Below are 24,582 nucleotides of genomic sequence, written 5' to 3' on the forward strand. Positions count from 1 at the left end.
ATACGGTGTTGATCTGGAAATTTTTGCCTCGGCATTTTGATGCTACTTTCTGTAGCATTACGCAGCTACGCTTTTGCCCCACACTTGACAAATTACGGTTGTCCGTTCGACATATTCCCACTTGAAGCCAAACCACCACCAGACGATGGACCCCGTGCTGTTTTTCTTGGGAATTAATTCTTCCTTCATTTGTTACCAGATTCGCACCTTCTTTCTCTCGTATTACTACTCACACCACAGCTAACTTTAGCCATGCTGCTACCTCTCTGCTCAGCGAGGGCGTATACGTATGTGACGTATGTAAGAAGGTGCGCTTGTTTAAGTCTCTGTGAGAAGGAGAGACTAGAAAGAGTGAGAAGAGCCTGCAGTGTAATGCCAGCAGCTAAAAGCAACTGCGTGAGAACGTATACTCGAATATCATGAGAAGTCATTAATATGAGTTAAACAGACGATTGCACAACAACTGTTGGTGTGTAAGCATTGTCACAGTCAGTACATGACATGTAAGAGGAGGGCGGATCAATCAATACCACAAATAGCATCACTATATAACGGATGCAAGAGTAATTAGATGGATATTTCAATTTTATTAAATCATTTTGTTGTTATTTTTGTTAATGTTTACAAACTTAGAGAATAATTCCCGGACACAAATACTTTGAGGTTAAAATAAATGAGTTGTAGATAATAGTTCTTACTTTTTTTTATTTATTGTGTACTATTAACTTTGATTTTCTCAAACAATTGTATGTAATAAAAGAGAATAAGGAACTAGTTGAAATATTGTTACCGTATTTTCCGGACTATAAGTTGCAGTTTTTTTCATAGTTTGGGGGGTGCGACCTATACTCAGGAGCGACTTATGTGTAGGGATGTCCGATAATAGCTATATGCCGATATCCGGTATTCCGATATTGTCCAACTCTTTAATTACCGATACCGATATCAACCGATACCGATATCAACCGATATATGCAGTCGTGGAATTAACACATTATTATGCCTAATTTGGACAACCAGGTATGGTGAAGATAAGGTACTTTAAAAAAATAAAAATAAAATAAGATAAATAAATACAAAAAATTTTCTTGAATGAAAAAGAAAGTAAAACAATATAAAAACAGTTACATAGAAACTAGTAATTAATGAAAATTAGTAAAATTAACTATTAAAGGTTAGTACTATTAGTGGACCAGCAGCACGCACAATCATGTGTGCTTACGGACTGTATCCCTTGCAGACTGTATTGATCTATATTGATATATAATGTAGGAACCAGAATATTAATAACAGAAAGAAACAACCCTTTTGTGTGAATGGGGGAGGGAGGTTTTTTGGGTTGGTGCACTAATTGTAAGTGTATCTTGTGTTTTTTATGTTGATTTAATAAAAAAAACAACAACAACGATACCGATAATAAAAAAAACGATACCGATAATTTACGATATTACATTTTAATGCATATATCGGATGTCCGATAATATCGACAGGCCGATATTATCGGACATCTCTACTTATGTGTGAAATAATAATAATAAGATTTCATGGGATTTAGCGATTAGGAGTGACAGATTGTTTGGTAAACGTAGAGCATGTTCTATATGTTATAGTTATTTGAATGATTATTACCATAATATGTTACGTTAACATACCAGGCACGTTCTCAGTTCGTTATTTATGCGTCATATAGGGCTGTAACTAACAACTAATTTGATAATCGATTAATCTGTTGATTATTACTACGATTAATCGATTAATAATCGAATAAAAGAAACAAACTACATTTCTATGCTTTCCAGTATTTTATTAAAAAAAACCAGCATACTGGCACCATACTTATTTTGATTGTTTCTCAGCGGTTTGTAAATGTTGCAGTTTATGAATAAAGGTTTATAAAAATTTTAAAAAAAAGTAGCCTAAGCTCATGCGCATAGCATAGATCCAACGAATCGATGACTAAATTAATCGCCAACTATTTTTATAATCGAATTTTAATCGATTTAATTGATTAGTTGTTGCAGCCCTAGCGTCATATAACGTACACTTATTCAGCCTGTTGTTCACTATTCTGTATTTATTTTAAATTGCCTTTCAAATGTCTATTCTTGGTGTTGGGTTTTATCAAATAAATTTCCCCCAAAAATGCGACTTATACTCCAGTGCGACTTATATATGTTTTTTTCCTTCTTTATTATGCATTTTCGGCCGGTGCAACTTATACTCCGGAGCGACTTATACTCCGAAAAATACGGTAAATGTCAATAGCAACTAGAGGTGGGAATCTTTGGTCACCTCACGATTCGATTACGATTCAGGAGCTACGATTCGATTGTAGGCATCTTTAATTTATGTACATTGATGCGGTTTTACATTCATTTTTGTGTCGCTAAATAAGTGTTAATCACACGCAACTTTTAAACAATTCATTTGGAATTACAAACAGTTAAATTAATTCCCACATTCATTAAGTTAATGAAAATGTGTACAAAACTATACTATAAGTGCCTTTTAAAATAAGGAGCTGGTCGGATCTCTCATTGAGGTGGCTCGCTGCAGTCAGCCAAATTTTAGAAATGTCTGCACTACATTATTTTCAATAAATAAATAGATTATCGATTATTGACGTTTACTAATCGATTCTATCATCGATCATGCCCAAATTGCGATGCATCTAAAAATCGATTATTTCCCCCACCTCTAATAGCAACACCATGAATAAATGGTAATACGTGTCATCGATATTGGTATTGGTATCGACTGATCTAACTCACGGATGATAGGAATCCGGGTGATCATTTCTGTAAGTAAACTAACTGCACGGTAAGGCCATCATAAAATCCCTTCTTCATGATAATTGGTATGCCCGAGAGGGGTATTTAAAGGGAGACTCTTGGACGACTCGCCTCTGTCATTTTGTTAGCATAGTAGCATTGAAAGGAATGGGCTGCTGTACTCTAGTAAGTTTCTGCAATTGTATTTTTTTTAAATGAGGTGGCGACTTGTCCAGGGTGTACACAACCTTCTGCCCGAGTGCAGCTGGGATGGGCTCCAGCACCCCCCGCGACCCCAAGAGGGACAAGCAGTAGAAAATGGATGGCTGGACATTTAGTTTCACGCTATATTTTTATGCACCAACGGTGGAACTTCCATTTATCTCCCCACATCTGCGGTCCCTTCCAAGGTTTCTTATTGTCCCATTGGGTTGAGTTTTGTCTTGCTCTGATGTGGGATCAGAGCCGAGGATGTCATTGTGGTTTGTGCATTCTTTGAGACATTTGTGATTAAGGGCTATAAAAGTAAACTTTGATTGATTGATCGATTTTTACATCCTCAAGTGAGTCGGTGTCAGGTTCAAACACCGATGACATTTATTAAACAAGACAAGAAGCAAGGAATTAAACTGAGACAGAATTAAATTTAGCTCAATTGAGGAGAGACTCCTGGTCTGTACTCTTTGTACAGTCTTCCAGCACGCTCTGGCGAAAGATTGTACGTCTCCCCCTTTATTCGGACTTTCTCTGACCACATGGCAACAGCTGCTTCTAAGGGATGAGGTCGTAAACAGCCATCGCCTTTGATTACAACAGTTAAAAAAAAAAAAAGGTCGTAAACAGTTCACGGAAAAGGTCGTAAAAGAGTTCAAAAAGAGGTTCGTAAAATAGCGGAAAAAGGAGGTTCAAAAAGAGGTCGTCTGGAACTTGGGCAGATCCTGCCTTCTCTCCGCTTTGTAGTCCTGGGGTTAAAACAATATCTTTCTGTTGATTACAATACATGAAAGAAAACAGAAACACCTTCATGTTGCTTCCCCCCTTACACAGTGGAGTTTTACAAGCCTTCTTCTTGGTAGGTTTCAAAGACAGCTTTTGGTCTTCTCGCTGGGAACTCATTTCAACACAAAGTTTTTGGGATAACTTAGATAAAATTATTCTAACGTTTGGCTTTTTACTTGACAAATTGAGAACAGCAGCACAGCACACTTCCCCCTTCACGATAATAGCGTGGTGCGCCACATCCGCTGCACTAACAAAATAAATGTTTCAAAAAAGTACCGTACACAAGCATAATGTACTTAAAACACTTACTGATATATTTAGACAATTATAATGCTTTGACCTAAAATACTGGTCAAAGTTGTCCTAAGATGTATTGCACCAATAAATGTGAGGATGTTTGCATTTAATTGAGTTGTATTTGACACAAAAAGCGCACACTCTATGGTAGGGATGTCCCGATCCGATATTTGGATCGGATCGGCCGCCGATATTTGCAAAAAAATGCGTATCGGCAAGGCATGGGAAAAATGCCGATCCAGATCCAGTTAAAAAAAAAAAACTCAGCTCCGTGTTTTCCAACGCACCTGTTTAAATAGTACATTCCACTTTTCTGCTGCTCCCTAATTTCCGTTCTGCATTTTCCAGCACACCTTCAACACATCCACAGGTCTGTGGATTCTCACGCAGTTGCTTTTAGCTGCTGGCATTACACTACAGGCTCTTCTCACTCTTTTCTGTGTCTCCCTCTCACAGACAGCAAGCACACCTTCTTACACACGTCACATACTGTCTCGTCATACATCACATACGTATACGTCCTCCCCGAGCAGAGAGGTAGCAGCATGGCTAACGTTAGCTGTGATGCTAGCGCAGCCGTGTGACCAACGTTCTCTCTAAGGAGCGCGCTTGTGCAATTGCGCACTGTTTAAACGTCCTCTGCGCATAGCAATTATATGCCACGCACAAAATCAAATAAAAAAATAAGCGCATAACAATTTTCGACACACGGACACGACAGAGAAAACAGTTTTCGTCATCATTGTTCAAATATTTTAATGTCTGTCGAGACGCTTATCTCCATTCGGTGCCACACGCCCACGCCATCAAAATGCCGAGGCAAACATTTCCACATCAACACCGTATGAAAAAATTAGTGATTTTTTTAGTTGTGATTTCCTTCTCTGCATGAAAGTTTAAAAGTAGCATATATTAATGCAGTATGAAAAAGAATGTTTTAATGTAGACATGCAAGCCTTGAAAGAAAATTTTGAAAATCAAGACTACATTTCCTGCAAATGGGTGCATTTCTACCCTATATTTTAACTTTAGATTTATTCTCATATCAAACTCTTTTGGCTGTCTTTTTGACACTTACATCCGGCGCCCCCCTCCACACCCTGGATTATAAATAATGTAAATAATTCAATGTGATTATCTTGTGTGATGACTGTATTATGATGATAGTATATATCTGATAGTATATATCTGTATCATGAATCAATTTAAGTGGACCCCGACTTAAACAAGTTGAAAAACATATTCGGGTGTTACCATTTAGTGGTCAATTGTACGGAATATGTACTTCACTGTGCAACCTACTAATAAAAGTCTCAATCAATCAATCAAAACACATAGAATCATCATACTGATGTGATTATATGCATCAAGTGTTCATTCAAGGCTAAGGCAAAATATCGAGATATATATCGTGTATCGCAATATGGCCTTAAAATATCGCAATATTAAAAAAAGGCCATATCGCCCAGCCCTTGTTTCAATGATGCCATTTCTGTTTGTCATGTATAATTTTGTCTATTTTGTGTTTATCCTTGAATAAACAGGTCAGTTTCTTGTTACCAACCATTGTGTATTATTCAAACTCACCTAATTCAGCTGACTAGTTGTTATCAAGAGTACTAAAACCCTTTTCAATATGATTCTGACAACTAAGTAGGCTAAATAACTTTAAACTTTAATACATGCTCGGATAGGCCATTATCGGTCATTATCGGTATCGGTCAGTATCGGTATCGGATCAGAAGTGCAAAAACAATATCGGTATCGGATCGGAAGTGCAAAAACCTGGATCGGGACATCCCTACTCTATGGTGGTAAAAAATAAGTGTAAAAAGGAAAAAAACCTGAATTTTATTGTTTTTTTTTGTGTTGCTATTGTTATTTAAATGCATTGTTATTGCTATTGTTATTATTATTTTACTTGTTGTTCATTCTTTTCTAATTTAATGTATTTTCCGCACTATAAGGCGCATCGGATTATAAGGCGCACCTTCAATGAATGGCATATTTCAAAACTTTGTTCATATATAAGGCGCACCGGATTATAAGGCGCACCTATGCATCCATTAGATGCAGCTGCGCTAAAGGAAATGTCAACAAAACAGTCAGGTCAGTCAAACTTTATTAATAGATTACAAACCAGCGTTCTGACAACTGTTCACTCCCAAAATGAATAAACAGCTGATTTACTTGTGTTACGTTAAATCAAACGTTAGTGCAATCACAATATAGTAACACTCGAAATAGTGCAGAGCAATAACAATATTAAAAACTCAACGTACCTCAAACGTTAATGTCACACAACACAACACACAAAATAAACATGTAAAGCTCACTTTATGAAGTTATTCCTCATCCACGAATCTCTCGAATTCTTCTTCTTCAGTGTCCGAATTAAACAGTTGGGCGAATACGTCATCAGTCTCGTCGAAGTCGTCATTAATCGAGTCAGTGTCGCTGCTGTTGTCTAGCAGTTCAGTAACAGTTCGTGCCTTCCTGAAAGCTCGGACCACAGTTGAGACTGAATAGCAGCCCAGGCATTTACGATCCACTGGCAGATAGAGGCGTATGTCGTCCGGCGCTGTCTCCCTGTCTTGGTGAACGTGGGTTCGCCTTCTGTCATCTGTGTTCTACTGCGTGACTGATCGCTTTGAGTTTAAACTCTGCGTCGTAAGCGTGTCTCTTAATAAGAGCCATTTTGGGGTCTGTACATAAACACACAAATGGAAATGAAACGTCATATATCCCAGCATGCACCGCACGCTTCTGCTTCAACGGGGGCGGCTGCTTACCATAGAAGAATAACTTCTTTTTCTACGGGGGAAAATGAAGTCGGCGGCTGCTTACCGTAGTTGCAAGACCTAAACTTTATGAAAATGAAGTTTAGGTTTGTTGTGGCTCAATATTGGTCCACATATAAGGCGCACCGGATTATAAGGCGCACTGTCAGCTTTGGACAAAATTGGAGGGTTTTAGGTGCGTCTTATAGTGCGGAAAATACGGTAGATCTGTTTTTTTTAAAGGGGAACATTATCACAATTTCAGAATGGTTAAAACCATTAAAAATCAGTTCCCAGTGGCTTATTATATTTTTCGAAGTTTTTTTCAAAATTTTACCCATCACGCAATATCCCTAAAAAAAGCTTCAAAGTGCCTGATTTTAACCATCGTTATAAACACCCGTCCATTTTCCTGTGACGTCACATAGTGAAGCCAACACAAACAAACATGGCGGAAAGAACAGCAAGCTATAGCGACATTAGCTCGGATTCAGACTCGGATTTCAGCGGCTTAAGCGATTCAACAGATTACGAATGTATTGAAACGGATGGTTGTAGTGTGGAGGCAGGTAGCAAAAACGAAATTGAAGAAGAAACTGAAGCTATTGAGCCATATCGGTTTGAACCGTATGCAAGCGAAACCGACGAAAACGACACGACAGCCAGCGACACGGGAGAAAGCGAGGACGAATTCGGCGATCGCCTTCTAACCAACGTTTGGTATGTGTTTGTTTGGCATTAAAGGAAACCAACAACTATGAACTAGGTTTACAGCATATGAAATACATTTGGCAACAACATGCACTTTGAGAGTGCAGACAGCCCAATTTTCATCAATTAATATATTCTGTAGACATACCCTCATCCGCGCTCTTTTCCTGAAAGCTGATCTGTCCAGTTTTGGAGTTGATGTCAGCAGGCCAGGGAAGCTAGGGTCGATAGGGGGTTTAGCTCGCTCGTCTGCGGGAACAAACTGCCGCCATTGCTTGCCGTGCTACCGAGGTCCTTTGTCCCTGAATTGCTCACACACTCCGGCAGATTCAATGGGGGTCTGGCGGCAGATTTCTTTGACTTTATCGTTGGAAATGCATCTGCTTTGAGTGTCGCAGGATATCCACACATTCTTGCCATCTCTGTCGTAGCATAGCTTTCGTCGGTAAAGTGTGCGGAACAAACGTCCAATTTCTTGCCACTTTCGCATCTTTGGGCCACTGGTGCAACTTGAATCCGTCCCTGTTCGTGTTGTTACACCCTCCGACAACACACCGACGAGGCATGATGTCTCCAAGGTACGGAAAACAGTCGAAAAAAACGGAAAATAACAGAGCTGATTTGACTCGGTGTTTGAGAAAATGGCGGATTGCTTCCCGATGTGACGCCACGTTGTGACGTCATCGCTCCGAGAGCGAATAATAGAAAGGCGTTTAATTCGCCAAAATTCACCCATTTAGAGTTCGGAAATCGGTTAAAAATATATATGGTCTTTTTTCTGCAACATCAAGGTATATATTGACGCTTACATAGGTCTGGTGATAAAGTTCCCCTTTAACGCTATTTAAAGTTGAGTTTTGGTGGTACAATAAATACTCATATTTTCAAATTAATGAATAATCGTATAATTAATCGTGATTACAATATCAATCAAAATAATTGTGTATATTATTTTTGCCATATGTGGTTACCTGTTACAATGCATTTCTAATTTACTGTCGCGCTGTGCAGCACTTTGAAACGTGTTGGTTTATGTTTTGGTCTTAAATACACAATTCCGCTATTTTTTTTTCTCCATAGGGTCGGCTTATTTCACTCTATTTCGACACAAAGTCTTATCAGGAAGCCCTACAACTCGGTGAGTGTCGTCTATTGTTCCCCTACAATCTACCGTCTTTACCCTACAGCAGGGGTGCTCACACTTTTTCTGCAGGCGTGCTACTTTTCAATTGATCAAGTCGTGGGGATCTACCTCATTCATATATATAATTTATATTTACTTATTTATGAAATATATGTTTTTGTTAACAAGTTAAAGGTGTTTGAAGATAATGCAAGCATGTTTAACACATATAGTTAATACTGTTAACAAGTTAAAGATGTTTAATGATAAAGTAAGCATGTTTAACACATATAGCTAATATTGTTAATAAATTAAAGGTGTTTAAAGATAATACAAGAATGTTTAACACATATAGTTAATATTGTTAACAAGTTAAAGGTGTTTAAAGATAATGCAAGCATGTTTAACACATATAGTTAATATTGTTAACAAGTTAAAGATGTTTAATGATAATGTAAGCATGTTTAACACATATAGCTAATATTGTTAATAAATTAAAGGTGTTTAAAGATAATACAAGAATGTTTAACACATATAGTTGATATTGTTAACAAGTTAAAGGTGTTTAAAGATAATACAAGCATGTTTAACACATATAGTTAATATTGTTAACAAGTTAAAGGTGGTTAAAGATAATACAAGCATGTTTAACACATATAGTTAATATTGTTAATAAGTTAAAAGTGTTTAAAGATAATACAAGCATGTTTAACACATATAGTTAATATTGTTAATAAGTTAAAAGTGTTTAAAGATAATACAAGCATGTTTAACACATAGATTCCTTTCTTTCATGAAGACAAGAATATAAGTTGGTGTATTACCTGATTCTGATGACTTGCATTGATTGGAATCAGACAGTGGTGCTGATAACGTCCGCATTTTCGAATGGAGGAGAAAAAAAGTCCTCCTTTCTGTATAATACCACATGAAAGTGGTTGGTTTTTGGCATATTATTTATCCAGCTTCCGTACTCCTTTGTATACACTTTACAAGAAATACATTGTCGGCAAACTCCGTAGCTTGCTAGCTTGTGCACGCCACCTTTCTGAGACTCTTATTTTGTTAGCGCAGGCAGGATGAAGCAGAGCTTTTATTGTGCGACTGTGCAGTCGGTCTTTGGAGTTTTGACGACAGGTACGGCGCCAGAGTCTGTTGAAATAAAGTGTTTCTCCCCTTCCAGTCGGTAATTTTAATGAGCTGGCAGCAGCCAGCGTCATCTCAGAAGACCCTCGGGTGCCGTGAATGTCAATCAAGTGACGAAAGTGACGTCATAGTGAAGATTTATGATCGCTCATTTTTAGGACTATTTTTTTAATGCCTGGCTGGTGATCGACTGACACACCCTCCACGATCGACCGGTAGCTCGCGATCGACGTAATGAGCACCCCTGCCCAACAGTATGTTTGCAAGCTTTTTCCTATGCAAAACTGTGGCACTTTTCGTGATTTTGTTATGTATTATGTTTATTTTCCACCTCCAGGCTCCCAGTTGCTGCAGGAGCTGAAGAAAATGGATGACAAAGCCCTGCTGGTGGAGGTCCAGTTGTTGGAGAGTAAAACATATCACGCCCTCAGTAACCTGCCAAAGGCTCGAGCTGCGCTCACCTCAGCCAGGACAACCGCCAACGCCATCTACTGCCCGCCAAAACTACAAGCAGCTTTAGATATGCAGTCAGGTAAAAAGCAGAAGAAATCAAAATGAATCACTAATAAGCAGCATCCACCTAAGTCGTGTATTTAAGTTAGATTTACCAGTCAGGAAAAAGCTACTGGAGACGGTGATTTGTGAAATTAACAATGGCAAGATGCTTTCTACTGTCCTTCATTGCTGTTTGCCTAATATTAATATGTGTATTTCAAGGGATCATTCACGCCGCTGGGGAGAAAGACTGGAAGACGGCTTATTCCTACTTTTATGAAACCTTTGAGGGCTATGACTCCATCAACAGTCCCCGAGCCATTACAGGACTCAAGTACATGCTGCTCTGCAAAATCATGCTCAACGCGTAAGTGGTGCAGTGCTAAGGTGGACACATCTGAATTCAGCAACGTGCTTTGCATCGTGCAACACAGCATATTGTCTTCACATACAGTACAGGACAAAAGTTCTCATTTCAATGCGTTTTCTTTATTTTCATGACTATTTACATTGTAGATTGTCACTGAAGGCATCACAAATATGAATGAACACATGTGGAGTTATGTGCTTAACAAAAAAAAGGTGAAATAACTGAAAACATGTTTTATATTGTAGTTTCTTCAAAATAGCCACCCTTTGCTCTGATTACTGCTTTGCACACTCTTGGCATTCTCTCCTTGAGCTTCAAGCACACCTGTGAAGTGAAAACCATTTCAGGTGACGACCTCTTGAAGCTCATCGAGAGAATGCCAAGTGTGTGCAAAGCAGTAATCAGCGCAAAGGGTGGCTATTTTGAAGAAACTAGATTATAAAACATGGTTTCAGTTATTTTAACCTTGTTTTTGTTAAGTACATCACTCCACATGTGTTCATTCATAGTTTTGATGCCTTCAGTGACAATCTACAATGTAAATAGTCATGAAAATAAAGAAAACATATTGAATGAGAAGGTGTCCAATTTTTGGCCTGTACTGTATGTGGGGAAACTGCTAAAAGTAGTGTACAGTGGAACCTTGATTTACAAACCTGATCGGTTATTAACTATGATTCATTAATAGAGAAGTTTGCATAGTGAAGCAGAGTTACCATATGAAACAATTTTGAATTTAAACAAATATGAATAATGGGTTACAGCCTTGACAAAAGTAAATTTTTTAGTGAAGATTTGTACACTATGAACACAATATAAAATGCTATACAGTACCGGTACTCTATTTCAAACAAACATAACAAGGTAGTGATGAATCTACTTTCTGAGTAATAAAGAAGGTCAAAACAACAACAAGCTGCTGTATGCTCTGCCCTGCCAACACGCGCACACACACAGAAGTAACTATGGTGCACTCTCAAAAACAAAATCACAAAAATCCTTAACTTCAACAACCATATTGCTACAATAATAAACATTCAAAAAAGTAAAATGCACACACATTAAAGGGGAACATTATCACCAGACCTATGTAAGCGTCAATATATACCTTGATGTTGCAGAAAAAAGACCATATATTTTTTTAACCGATTTCCGAACTCTAAATTGGTGAATTTTGGCGAATTAAACGCCTTTCTAATATTCGCTCTCGGAGCGGGAAGCAATCCGCCATTTTCTCAAATACCGAGTCAAAGCAGCTCTGTTATTTTCCGTTTTTTCGACTGTTTTCCGTACCTTGGAGACATTATGCCTCGTCGGTGTGTTGTCGGAGGGTGTAACAACACGAACAGGGACGGATTCAAGTTGCACCAGTGGCCCAAAGATGTGAAAGTGGCAAGAAATTGGACGTTTTTTCCGCACACTTTACCGACGAAAGCTATGCTACGACAGAGATGGCAAGAATGTGTGGATATCCTGCGACACTCAACGCAGATGCATTTCCAACGATAAAGTCAAAGAAAGCTGCCGCCAGACCCCCATTGAATCTGCCGGAGTGTGTGAGCAATTCAGGGACAAAGGACCTCGGTAGCACGGCAAGCAATGGCGGCAGTTTGTTCATGCAGACGAGCGAGCTAAACCCCCTGGATGTCTTGGCTCACACCGTCCCTTATGCCACCGAAGATGATCAAGAGAAGAATATCGACCCTGGCTTCCCTGGCCTGCTGACATGAGGGTATGTCTACAGAATATATTAATTGATGAAAATTGGGCTGTCTGCACTCTCAAAGTGCATGTTGTTGCCAAATGTATTTCATATGCTGTAAACCTAGTTCATAGTTGTTAGTTTCCTTTAATGCCAAACAAACACATACCAATCGTTGGTTAGAAGGCGATCGCCGAATTCGTCCTCGCTTTCTCCCGTGTCGCTGGCTGTCGTGTCGTTTTCGTCAGTTTCGCTTTCATACGGTTCAAACCGATATGGCTCAATAGCTTCAGTTTCTTCTTCAATTTCGTTTTCGCTACCTGCCTCCACACTACAACTATCCGTTTCAATACATGCGTAATCTGTTGAATCGCTTAAGCCGCTGAAATCCGAGTGAATCCGAGCTAATGTCGCTATAGCTTGCTGTTCTATGCGCCATGTTTGTTTGTGTTGGCTTCACTATGTGACGTCACAGGAAAATGGACGGGTGTATATAACGATGGTTAAAATCAGGCACTTTGAAGCTTTTTTTAGGGATATTGCGTGATGGGTAAAATTTTGAAAAAAACTTCGAAAAATAAAATAAGCCACTGGGAACTGATTTTTAATGGTTTTAACCCTTCTGAAATTGTGATAATGTTCCCCTTTAACAACGGGCAGAGAACTGACGAGAAAGGAGCAAGCAGAGGGAGAGAAAGGGAAGAGGTAGAAGTGTGTTTGTGCTTTGGAAGTGCTCGGGTCCGTCCTGGAACACGAGAAGAGATAGTGTCTTCTCCTCTGCTGTGATATAATTTTGTTCTGGTGTCTTTTCCCAGAAAAGTTTGGCTTCATCACAATTAAGACTTGATGTGGTTACGTTCTGTTCTGTGCTGTGGTCATGCTTGTTAGTGCCATGAATGTACTCTTTTTCAAATAGTCTTTTTTTTTTTATACTCCACAGCGGTTTCCTCCTTCTTTCCACGCTGGTCTGTTGAGTTTTTGGGATTCTTATTGAGTTAACAAAATGGACTAAACTTGTCAAAAGGCGAAAAAACAAAGAAAAGGCACACATGCTGAATTGTTGAGATGTGACTTCTCCTACAGAGCAATGTTTCGCCTGTTTTCTTGCCTGCAGGCGCCTGAATGAAGCGTTTGTCCACAGAGACATGGTTCGCACACAGAGCCATATTTGACTTGATCGAAAAGTTTGTAAATCGAAAAGTTTTCGTATAGAGGTGTTCGTAAATCCAGGTGCCACTGTCGTTAAACAACAACTGCTACTGTAAACGGTCACCTTCCAATTGTAATGTTTTTGGTTTCAGACCAGAGGATGTCCAGGCTCTCATCAGTGGCAAACTTGTTCTGCGGTATGCTGGCAGACAGGTAACACTTTCTTCATTTCTGAGAAGATATTTAATATTGATTTAAATGAATGTTGGCTAAATTGTTATCAGTTTATGGTTAAGCAAGGCTGGTGTATAATTTCAGATCAGCCACATTATTAAATGCACTTGCACAAATTACCATATTTTCCGGTCTATAAGCCCCTACTTTTTTCCAACGCTTTGAACCTTGTGCTTTGTATAAGTTGTGGCTCATTTATGGATTTTTCCAGTGAGCATCCACACTTAACTTTAATTCCCTCGCACATCTTTCCTTCCGTCAAGGCCATTTTTCAGTGTTAGGGACACCAGTAATGTAATTTCCCCCCTTTTTAAACTATTAAACACAACTTAAATGCGAACACAACTTACCTGACATGCTGTGCTATCCCTGCCGGCCAAACCGCGTCATCGCTTCTGGGTTGGTTAAATTTGTTTTTTTCGTCCGCACGTTGTTGAAATGCACGTGACAGACTCCGAAGCCGAATAATTTTGACCCGGCCATCGAAAAAGGAAAAACCTGCTATTATGGTAATACAATACCGTACAATAGCTGTATCAATTGTTCCCTTTCTCTAAAGGTAATGCTCAGTTTTCAAGTACTCTATCATAGAGACATGTTGCAATGTTTATTTTTGTACTTGTGGTTTGTTGTGGTTGGGCACCTCCCCGATGTTTGTTGTTGTTAAAGTTATTGTAGCTTTGCTGCTTCCAAAATTTATATTTGATGTATTACCGTATTTTTCGGACTATAAGTCGCAGTTTTTTTCATAGTTTGGCCGGGGTTGCGACTTATACTCAGGAGCGACTTATGTGTGAAATTATTAATACATTAGCGTAAAATATCAAATAATATTATTTAGCTCATTCACGTAAGAGACTAGACGTATAAGATTTCATGGGATTTAGCGATTAGGAGTGACAGATTGTTTGGTAAACGTATGGCATGTTCTATATGTTATAGTTATTTGAATGACTCTTACCATAATATGTTACGTTAACATACCAGGCACGTTCTCAGTTGGTTATTTATGCCTCATATAACGTAAACTTATTCAGCCTGTTGTTCACTATTCTTTATTTATTTTAAATTGCCTTTCCAAATGTCTATTCTTGGGGTTGGATTTTATCAAATAAATTTCCCCAAAAAATGAGACTTATACTCCAGTGCGACTTATATATGTTTTTTTTTCATCTTTATTATGCATTTTCGGTCGGTGCGACTTATACTCCGAAAAATACGGTACATATTTTATGTAATTATTATTTTTAACCTATTCATTTATATTTTAAAGATTTATTATCGGATGCCCTTTTTGACCCTGTGCTTGGGACAGGAGAGCTCCAAAAGCTTACTGTCATTATGAAAAAATACTCAAAAATTAAAATTGTGTTTTAAAAAAATTAATAAAAACTTTATCTTTCCAATTACGCCGGAAGTTAAGTAAAATATGAATATTTTGAAAGTGAGAAAAAAATAATATACTTTAATTTTTCTGAAGGGACCTGCTTTGGTACCAATTGTCCTAATTGTCAGTTTTTATTACATAAATATAAAACAGTCAAAATGCATCAAAATCACTATCCAATGCTATTGATATTTTTTGGTTATAGCAACATTCTACTATGCACTTCATAATTTATATTTTATTAGTTTTTTGTTAAAATAGTAAAATGTAATACTGTGAAAAAATGGCTTAGAAATGTAAAAGGAAAAAAAAAGATCAAAACCTTTAAAGTATTAAAGAATTTCAGTCATGTTGGGTAAATGACGCCAATGTGAGTGTGAGGCACACTCACTACCTGTGCTGATGCTGCACTGACACTGTGTTGTTGTCATCTTCTAGATTAAAGAAGTCGGTACATTCGACATGCAAATAAATGTAATAGTTAGCCAAGTTACTTTATAAATGTTGTTTTCAAACAAATCTCTGCGCAGAAAGGAATGTGAAACGCGCAACTCTGGTCAATGAGCCAGAAAAAGAACATTTACCGTATTTGGTTCTATAAGATTAAAATGACACTTTGGAATATTACCCTTTTCTTCGTTCCATTGGTGATAATCAAATGTGGCACGTCACTCTTCTGTCACCTGTGAGCTGAAAGATACGCTTCCTGATATGCAGTATTGGTCACATGTTTTTCTGTTCATGTAACACGAACATTGAAAGAGGCAGTGTCACTCCTTTTTTCATAATGCCTCAATGCTTCTGTGCCATTTAACCCATCATTAAAAAAATTGGGCGGGGAATTGATTTATACAGGGTCACTAAAAGGTTCTTAACTTTGTTCATTTCAGTTCATCCACTGTATGCAACTTTATTATTTTTCTCTTTTTCGACAGACAGATTCTCTGAAATGTGTGGCGCTGGCTAGCAAGAATCGGTCACTTGCAGACTTTGAAAAGGTTAGTAGATACACATACAGACAACGTTTAGCTCAGGGGCCGGCAACTTTTACCATTCAAAGAGCCATTTGAGCCTATTTCCCACGAAATTAAACCCACCGAGAGCCGCAAACCCCGTTTGATCCCTAAAATGACGATAACGCAACTTATAGTTTCACTACACATATGAAATAGCATTTATGAAATCAAACATTCGACAGAAAACGACTCGCCAAGTTTATTTGCTCTGATCTGCTTTCCGCAGCACTTCCAAAACTGCTCTTTTTTGGTCATCTCCAATTGGGTATTTTTTCGCAAATACTGTGTGTTTGTTCTGGAAATGTCTTGGAACATTTTTTTTTTGTTGTTTGCTATTTTCTATCCACATTAAGCACACACATGAACCAACCTCGTCAATAGTGAAGGCAAATGAATCTGTCCATGAAGCATTAAATGTTGTATTTTCTGTCAATTTGCTAATATAGCGGATGTTGACCGCTAAAAACAATGCAATGGCTTGTCAACAAAAGATGACACATGGGGGTTGCAGTGTTTCCCACAGGACAGGCATTTATTTGTGGTGGTGGGGTCGGGGGCTAGGGGTGGCGGCGGCAGCGGCGATGACCAAGAAGAACGCGGAGTTGGAATATAATTACAACACTTTATGTACATATTTATATACAGATTTGAACAATTAGTTATTCACTGAAATATATTTATTAATTGTGGTTCAAACAAAAACTATCTTATAAAATATAAAAGCTAAAATGTCTCTTAAAGCTCTGCCCCTTTAATTAGTGCATACATCATCTGTGTGAAGGAGTGAACATCCAACATTAGAATTTATTACTAACGAGCAGAACCGCTCTATGTACAGTGCCGTCTAACCTTAAGCGGCAGCAGCTCAACACATGCAGGGTTCAACGTTAAGGTTTTTTTCTACTTGCCCGACTTCTCAAATCTACTTGCCCCAATATTTTTACTTGTCCTGCCTAGGTTTTTTTCTGGCTGTGTAGTGCTCATGGCTTATATCTTACTAAAATCCTTCCCGTTGACTATTTACAACACTATACAGTATTTATTATTATTATTATTATTATTATTATTATTATTATTATCTATAATTACATTTAAATGGCATTGCATACATGTAAAATTAAATGCTATTTCACATTATTTGACCAGTAGCAGTTACACCCATCTGAACAGGTCAGCCACCTGTTTAAAGCCCAATCACAGTTGAAATCTTGAAATGAAGGGCCTTTAATGGCCAAAACATTAACCTGGACAACATTTTAACAGCTTGTTGGCTCAGATTTTATTCTTTTCATTTCATTCACATGCTGCAGTGGACAGTGGACAATTTAGCTTCAGTATTAATGCAGTATCTGAAGCACCGTCTCCACGTGTGTTTATTGACAACAGGGTTATAACCTGGACACGTTAGCTCGTTGGTTTGGTAACAGGTGACTGTTACTGCGTGCGTCTGCCCGGCCCCCGAGTCAAACAGCGGCGGTGTTAATGAAGCAGCGTCAGGCTGCTCACCGTCAGTGAAACGCTCGGTGAAATCGCGGATTAACGTTAAATATATGACGAGCCGCGAGCGATGCAGCTATAACCTATCTCACCTGGTAGAGCACCCGCTGCGGCGACCCAGTTCGATTCGCTTTGCTTCGCGTCAATCCCCCCTCTCACCCTCTCCCCCCCTCCCCCGTCTCTCCAGCTGTCCTTTCAAAATAAATGTATTCAAATCCCGAAAATAAAAATTATGAAAATCCGAGTCGGTTCTGCACACTGCACAGGTTCGGACCACTTTTGAACTTGTTTGCCGAGACGTCTTACCCTCGTATTTTGATCCGGTCGGTCCGTTCTTCTTTTACTTGTCGTCTTCTTCTTCTTCTTCTGGCCCACCAGGTGAATTAAGTGCTATTGGCGGAGTTACAATGCATAGTAGGCTACCGCCACCTACTGCACCGGAATTGTAACTACAAGCAACATTCACAGACAGAGTCCCATTGCTTTTATGAGCAGTCGAGCGGGTCAAAAGCCGAAAAATCTATTTGTGGCGGACGTAATTCTTTCGTGGCGGGCCGCCACAAATAAATGAATGTGTGGGAAACAATGGGGTTGTGACATACGTTTCAATCGACAATATATTAAAATACATTTAATTTTTATTATATTACAAGATCACAGAAGTCTCCAAAATAACAACTGTAACATTAAAATAGAATTACCGTATTTTTCGGAGTATAAGTCGCTCCGGAGTATAAGTCGCAGAGGCCGAAAATGCATAATAAAGAAAGAAAAAAAACATATAAGTCGCACTGGAGTATAAGTCGCATTTTTTGGGGACATTTATTTGATAAAACCCAACACCAAAATAGACATTTGAAAGGCAATTTAAAATAAATAAAGAATAGTGAACAACAGGCTGAATAAGTGTACGTTATATGAGGCATAAATAACCAACTGAGAACGTGCCTGGTATGTTAACGTAACATATTATGGTAAGAGTTATTCAAATAACTATAACATATAGAACAGTGGTTCTTAACTTTGTTGGAGGTACCGAACCCCACCAGTTTCATATGCGCATTCAACGAACCCTTCTTTAGTGAAAAATAAAATGTTGGGTTTTTTTTCAAGTTCAAGACAAAGTTATATGTTTTTGGTAACACTTTAGTATGGGGAACATATTCTAAGTAACAAAGACTTAATTTAGAGTTATTTGGTTAGGGTTAGGGCCAGGGTTCGAGGGTTAGGATTATAATAAGGCCATGCCGTTTAAAGCATTAATAAGTATTTAATAATGACTAGTTAAGAGCCAATATGTTACTAATTTGCATGTTAATAAGCAACTAATTAATGGTGAATATGTTCCCCATACTAAAGTGTTACCATGTTTTATTACTGGTGCACAAAATGAACCGTGCATGAACATCACCTTGTTCAAAGAACAAAACCAACACAGTGCATAAACTCACAACAAATTACACACCTGCAAATCAGTGTGACTTCTGCTGTTGCCGTATCCATAATACGCCCAATAGGGAGAAGTTTTTGTTTACACGATGAGTCGGGTGTGTCTTGACCTCCGTCGAACCCCTGAGCCCGACTCACCGAACCCCTAGGGTTCGATCGAACCCAGGTTAAGAACCACTGGTATAGAACATGCTATACGTTTACCAAACAATCTGTCACTCCTAATCGCTAAATCCCATGAAATCTTATACGTCTAGTCTCTTACGTGAATGAGCTAAATAATATTATTTGATAATTTACTGTAATGTGTTAATAATTTTACACATGAGTCGCTCCTGAGTATAAGTCGCACCCCCGGCCAAACTGAAAAAAACTACGACTTATAGTCCGAAAAATACGGTAATTTAAAATTAAATTACCATTATTTATGGAAATTTTGTGTCAAAGGCAAGCCAAAGGGAGCCAGGACAGAGGCATGAAAGAGCCACACGTTGCAGACCCCTTATTCTTTGCTTGGGCTCCTTACTGAGCCAGTCGAGAACATAATGTGTGTAATATTCTGACCCCGTCCTTCCACAGGCACTCACCGATTACAAAGCAGAACTGAGGGAGGATCCAATTATCCGAACCCATCTCACCAAACTTTACGACAACCTGCTGGAGCAGAACCTCATCAGGGTCATTGAACCTTTCTCCAGGGTGCAGGTGAGCATTTCACAACAGATCAAAGTCATTTTCAGTTTCATTTTGTTTGTTTTCATTTGCATAATTTGATCATCCCAGTCAATCTGATGAGCCGGATTTAAAATCTATTTTGTCTTTTCTCTACCAGATAGCACACATTTCCTCCCTCATTAAACTCTCCAAGGTAGTTGTCCTTTAACGTGTGTAATATGCTTGATCATGACTAATATGCAGAATTCCCTTTAGTGTGTGCAGTGAAATGAGCAGAATCTGACAGGGTCTTTCTTCTAGGGAGATGTCGAGAAGAAATTATCGCAGATGATTCTGGACAAAAGCTTTCATGGTATGTTACTGAGGCTCTTTCCAGTTAGGAATGATAAAGCTCCAATTATTCATTAAAAATGACTACCCCACACACAAGCAGAACCCTTTTACTGTAACTGCCTGTCTTTAATGGCGGAAGCTTCTCTTTTGAATAATAGGAATTATCTGATACATTTTCGAGGTTTCAGATTTTTGTACAGTGGAGCCTCGATTTACGAACGGTTCTTCAGAAAAGTTTGTATAATTTCTCCATAAGCAACAATGTAAATATGATTATGGCTTCCAGTCTCAACAAAATGTCATGTTTTAGTGAAGGGTTGTACACTTTGAACGCAATATAATGTGCTAAACAGCAGAGGTCCCCAAACTTTTTTGCACCAGGGACCGGTTTAATGTAGGCTTTGTTTGTTCCACGTGTGGCAGATAAATATAGCAAATACGTGCATGAAAAATTAATACATGAAAAAACTCTCCGTAACGTTGAATTAGTGGGAAACCCCTGACCTTTTCCCTTTGCAAAAAAGCTCTCCATTGACTTTAGTTTTTTACTCATTTTTGCTAGTAGTAGGCTTTTTTTTGGCTTTAGTATCTGATGGCTTATAGGTGATACATCCATACTTGCCAACCCTCCCGGATTTTCCGGGAGACTCCCGAAATTCAGCGCCTCTCCCGAAAACCTCCCGGGACAAATTTTCTCCCGAAAATCTCCCGAAATTCAGGCGGAGCTGGAGGCCACGCCCCCTCCAGCTCCATGCGGACCTGAGTGACGTGTTGACAGCCTGTTCTCACGTCCGCTTTCCCACCATATAAACAGCTAATGATCGAGGGCGAGTTCTTGGTTTCTTATGTGGGTTTATTGTTAGGCAGTTTCATTAACGTCCTCCCAGCGCGGTAACAACACACAACAACAGCAGTCAAGTTTTCGTCCCCCGTAAAGCAGTTCGTCTGCCGTAAACAGCAATGTTGTGACACTTTTAAACAGGACAATACTGCCATCTACTGTACATGCATATGTGACCCACCCATAATGTGTCACATTTTTGTGTTGATTTATTTATTTTATTTTGTGGTTTGAATTCGTTTTTGGAGCTGTCATTACACACTTATCAGTATTCACATTGGTCAGTAGGGGGCAGTAGGGCGTTTTTTCCCAATTGAATGCTATCACCTGCAGACCGGAAGTGTCTTGTCATTCTGATGAGCGCGACCAGTCTGTGAACAATTGAAACGTCCTGTGTGCTTTTTCCTCCTGTATAACAGGTTAGTTTTGGTGAATCAACTCACTGAATAATATCCATGTGATCTTTATAAGTTTAAGTACACATTCTGATGGTGGAGCCTAACTCTAAAGTGTTTGTGAGTTGTAGTTTGTATTTGTGAATGAATCCAGTGCACAGCTGCAGTAATCGATACAAAAAGGCGATGTGAGTGCGCAATGTTTATAGGAACTTCTGATCCTAATTCAGACTCTCAAATTAGAGCTCCCGTTTTCTTATTGATTTTATAATGTATATTTGTATAATGTGTGTGTTCTGAAATAGTGACAGAGAATAGAACTAGGATGGACAATTCAACCCTTAACTCAACAATGAGTAGATGAGTGTTATGTGTGTGTAAATGTGTAAATAAATGAACACTGAAATTCAAGTATTTCTTTTATTTATATATATATATATATATATATATATATATATATATATATATATCTTAACCACGCCCCACGCCCCACCTCCCGAAATCGGAGGTCTCAAGGTTGGCAAGTATGGATACATCACATTCAAGGACAAGAGCATGGATATATAATAAAGCTAGAAATATTTGCCATTAGTTCCAATAGATGTATGTGGATTTCTATTTCCATTATAAAAGTTATGTATTGATATTTTGTTTAGCTTAATCTTTATTTTAAGGGACAAGGGGCACAGAGACATTAAGCTCAAAGACAGATATGTTCTGCACCAGACTATAGCTAAATAGCTAATTTCCATCTGCAGTCCCTGGTTACCTAAATTAAAAATATACAAAAACATGAAATAAAATTATAACAATAAAATTATACTATTGCATGTAATCAAATTTAGAAAAGTCATAAAATGCCCTTTCATTGCCCTTACAACCACACCACATTTACATCATCACACATAGACATGCTCTTGTTCACATCTGTCATCATTTGTAAAAACGACCACGGTTTTAACAGACACAACTCACAGCTTACAACAAAGTGCTCTCATGCATAAATATAATACACATTAAGTTGACATGTGGGTCAAACATAGTGCCCACCTCAGTGACCGTTAGGGATGATACTCAAAACCGGTTTTCCCGTTGTTCGATAAGAAAAGAACCGAGTCCTCGGACTCAAATCTTTTTTTGAGAACCGGCGCCCGTTATCGAGACCACTATAGTAAAGAAAAAGAGTTGGTTCTTTATTCGAATCCCTGGGAACGAATCCCGTCCCGACCAGAAATGCCCCGTGAGACATCACAAGAAATGATGTCACGTAGCTCAGTCATTAGGCGCAGATAGGGAAAGCAGGAAAAACAATGTACCGGAAAAAGGGCTCCAAGGTGTAATAAAGTTCAAAACAAAAGGTATAATCCAATGAATAACTTTACTGAGAGATTTGAGCAGGGTACAAACACATGACCAACACTTTTACCACCAACCGGAAACATAGCAACCAGGCTAGCAACGCACCTCCTTTACGGCAGCTGTCGCAACGTTCTTAAAACAACCGCAGCACATACATATATATACAACATATATGACATGATCTCCTTTTTTTAACTTTTGTTTTTCTTTCCTTGTAAACAAAACAAAATCACACTGTATATGTGTTGTCTGTCTAATTATAAATAATGCCGACGAGGCGTGTTGGCTGAGTTCTTGACGTTTACTTTCACAGCGTGCTCATAACCTCATTCTTAGCTGCCGGGTGGCGACATGCAACAACACTTTTCGGGGCTACCGCGCATGCTCGTCACGCCCGTTGCATGCTGGGTATTGTAGTTGTTATATTCCCTAGCTCATAACATCACATCTCTCCCCCTATAAAGAAATAATGTTAACTCAATAAAGTGTATTTCTTTTTTTAGCTTTAACTTTTCATTTTTTAGCATTGTAACCACATTTGCAAACAACGTTTCTCTTCATAGAATTTTCTTTCAATAAAGAAATAAAGTGCTAAAATGTCAAAGCATCATAACAAACAGTTATGTCAAATAGCAGCAGAAGTGCACTTTTTGGAGAGCTGTATTATTTTCAGTTTTGTGCCCAAGGGACTGATTTTATTTAACACTATATTATTATTTATACACCTATAGTGATCACAGAGACAGGTTGTTTTTGTGTTACTGTATATATTTGTTTTTCTTAAAAATCCCACTTAATATACTTTGGGTAACAGTCAATATTTATTTATTTTATTTTATTTTTTTAGGGGGGTAACAGTCAATATTTATTTATTTATTAGATTTTATTTTTTTCTTATATAATAAAAGTGAGCTTTTGTTAAACCAAATATTGTGTTTTTTTTCCATATACAACAACCTATCGGGACTCGATAAGAGAATCGATAAGGAATCGGTTCGATAAGAGGATTCGATAATAGGCTCGAACTCGATAATTTCTTATCAAACATCATCCCTAGTGACCGTGTGAGCAGCTTTGATTGCCCCAAAGCCACTTTTTAAGTTCAACAGTGAATGAAGAGTAATCTGTTTGAGTTTTCAAGTTTGTCGTTGTTCCATTCCTTTATCGCTTTATATGAAAAGGCTGATTGTGCAAAATAGTTTTTACATCTCGGTATGCTACACTGCCTCCTGGTGGAGGCTTGTGTGTTTTTACTCGTCACAGCAGATGTAAACTGGACAAAGTGCTTAAGTGGCGCTGGTGCAGTGTTATTTAAGATTTGATGGGCCATTCGCACGGATGCTAATTTTTGAATGTTAGCAAAATTGTGCCATATTTCATATGTAGACATAGCAAAGTTAGCTTTTTTTGGTCCAATTTTCAATGCTTAAATACATCTGTTAACTGTTGTGCTAATTATTGTGAAATATGACTATGTGCAGTAAAACCAGCACTTTAACTTACTAGGCCAAAGGAGATGTTTATTTTCTTCCTTCAGTACAATTATTATATGCAACAGTTTAGCACTTCTCCATCTGCCGTATGCACTTTAACTACTATGGTCACTTTGTTCCTGATCTGCTCTCATCGTAGGTCATCAACCTGCCGCAGACTGCAGATGGAACCTAGCTTTAGGCTATGATTTGGCACCTTTACATTTTATATGTTTATTAATGTGCATTGTCCCATGTAACAAAGATGTAACACATTTAGCAAATGGCGACTTCCTATCAGGAGTTTTATAATACATCTATGATCAAGCTTATTGGTGTGTCGGGTGGGACTGGTTAAAGTTATGTGGAAGAAAAGGC

The 24,582-nt window shown here is 38.3% G+C and overlaps 1 protein-coding gene across 3 annotated transcripts in view; it reads left to right on the forward strand.

Annotated features, from left to right (window-relative positions):
• LOC133615266 (26S proteasome non-ATPase regulatory subunit 11-like) overlaps positions 1-24,582 on the forward strand; it is a 51,776-nt gene that overhangs the window by 14,416 nt on the left and 12,778 nt on the right. Inside the window, exons 4-11 of one of the 3 annotated variants that reach the window (XM_061973738.2) lie at positions 8,642-8,699; positions 10,168-10,362; positions 10,548-10,692; positions 13,699-13,759; positions 16,103-16,165; positions 19,709-19,834; positions 19,962-19,997; positions 20,105-20,156. In XM_061973738.2, coding sequence (XP_061829722.1) covers positions 8,642-8,699; positions 10,168-10,362; positions 10,548-10,692; positions 13,699-13,759; positions 16,103-16,165; positions 19,709-19,834; positions 19,962-19,997; positions 20,105-20,156 — 736 coding nt within the window. The remainder of the gene's footprint in view (positions 1-8,641; positions 8,700-10,167; positions 10,363-10,547; positions 10,693-13,698; positions 13,760-16,102; positions 16,166-19,708; positions 19,835-19,961; positions 19,998-20,104; positions 20,157-24,582) is intronic. The other 2 variants (XM_061973739.2, XM_061973740.2) reach the window with 2 other exon arrangements.

This window comes from Nerophis lumbriciformis, linkage group LG22, assembly GCF_033978685.3.
Source record: "Nerophis lumbriciformis linkage group LG22, RoL_Nlum_v2.1, whole genome shotgun sequence".
Taxonomy (NCBI): domain Eukaryota; kingdom Metazoa; phylum Chordata; class Actinopteri; order Syngnathiformes; family Syngnathidae; genus Nerophis; species Nerophis lumbriciformis.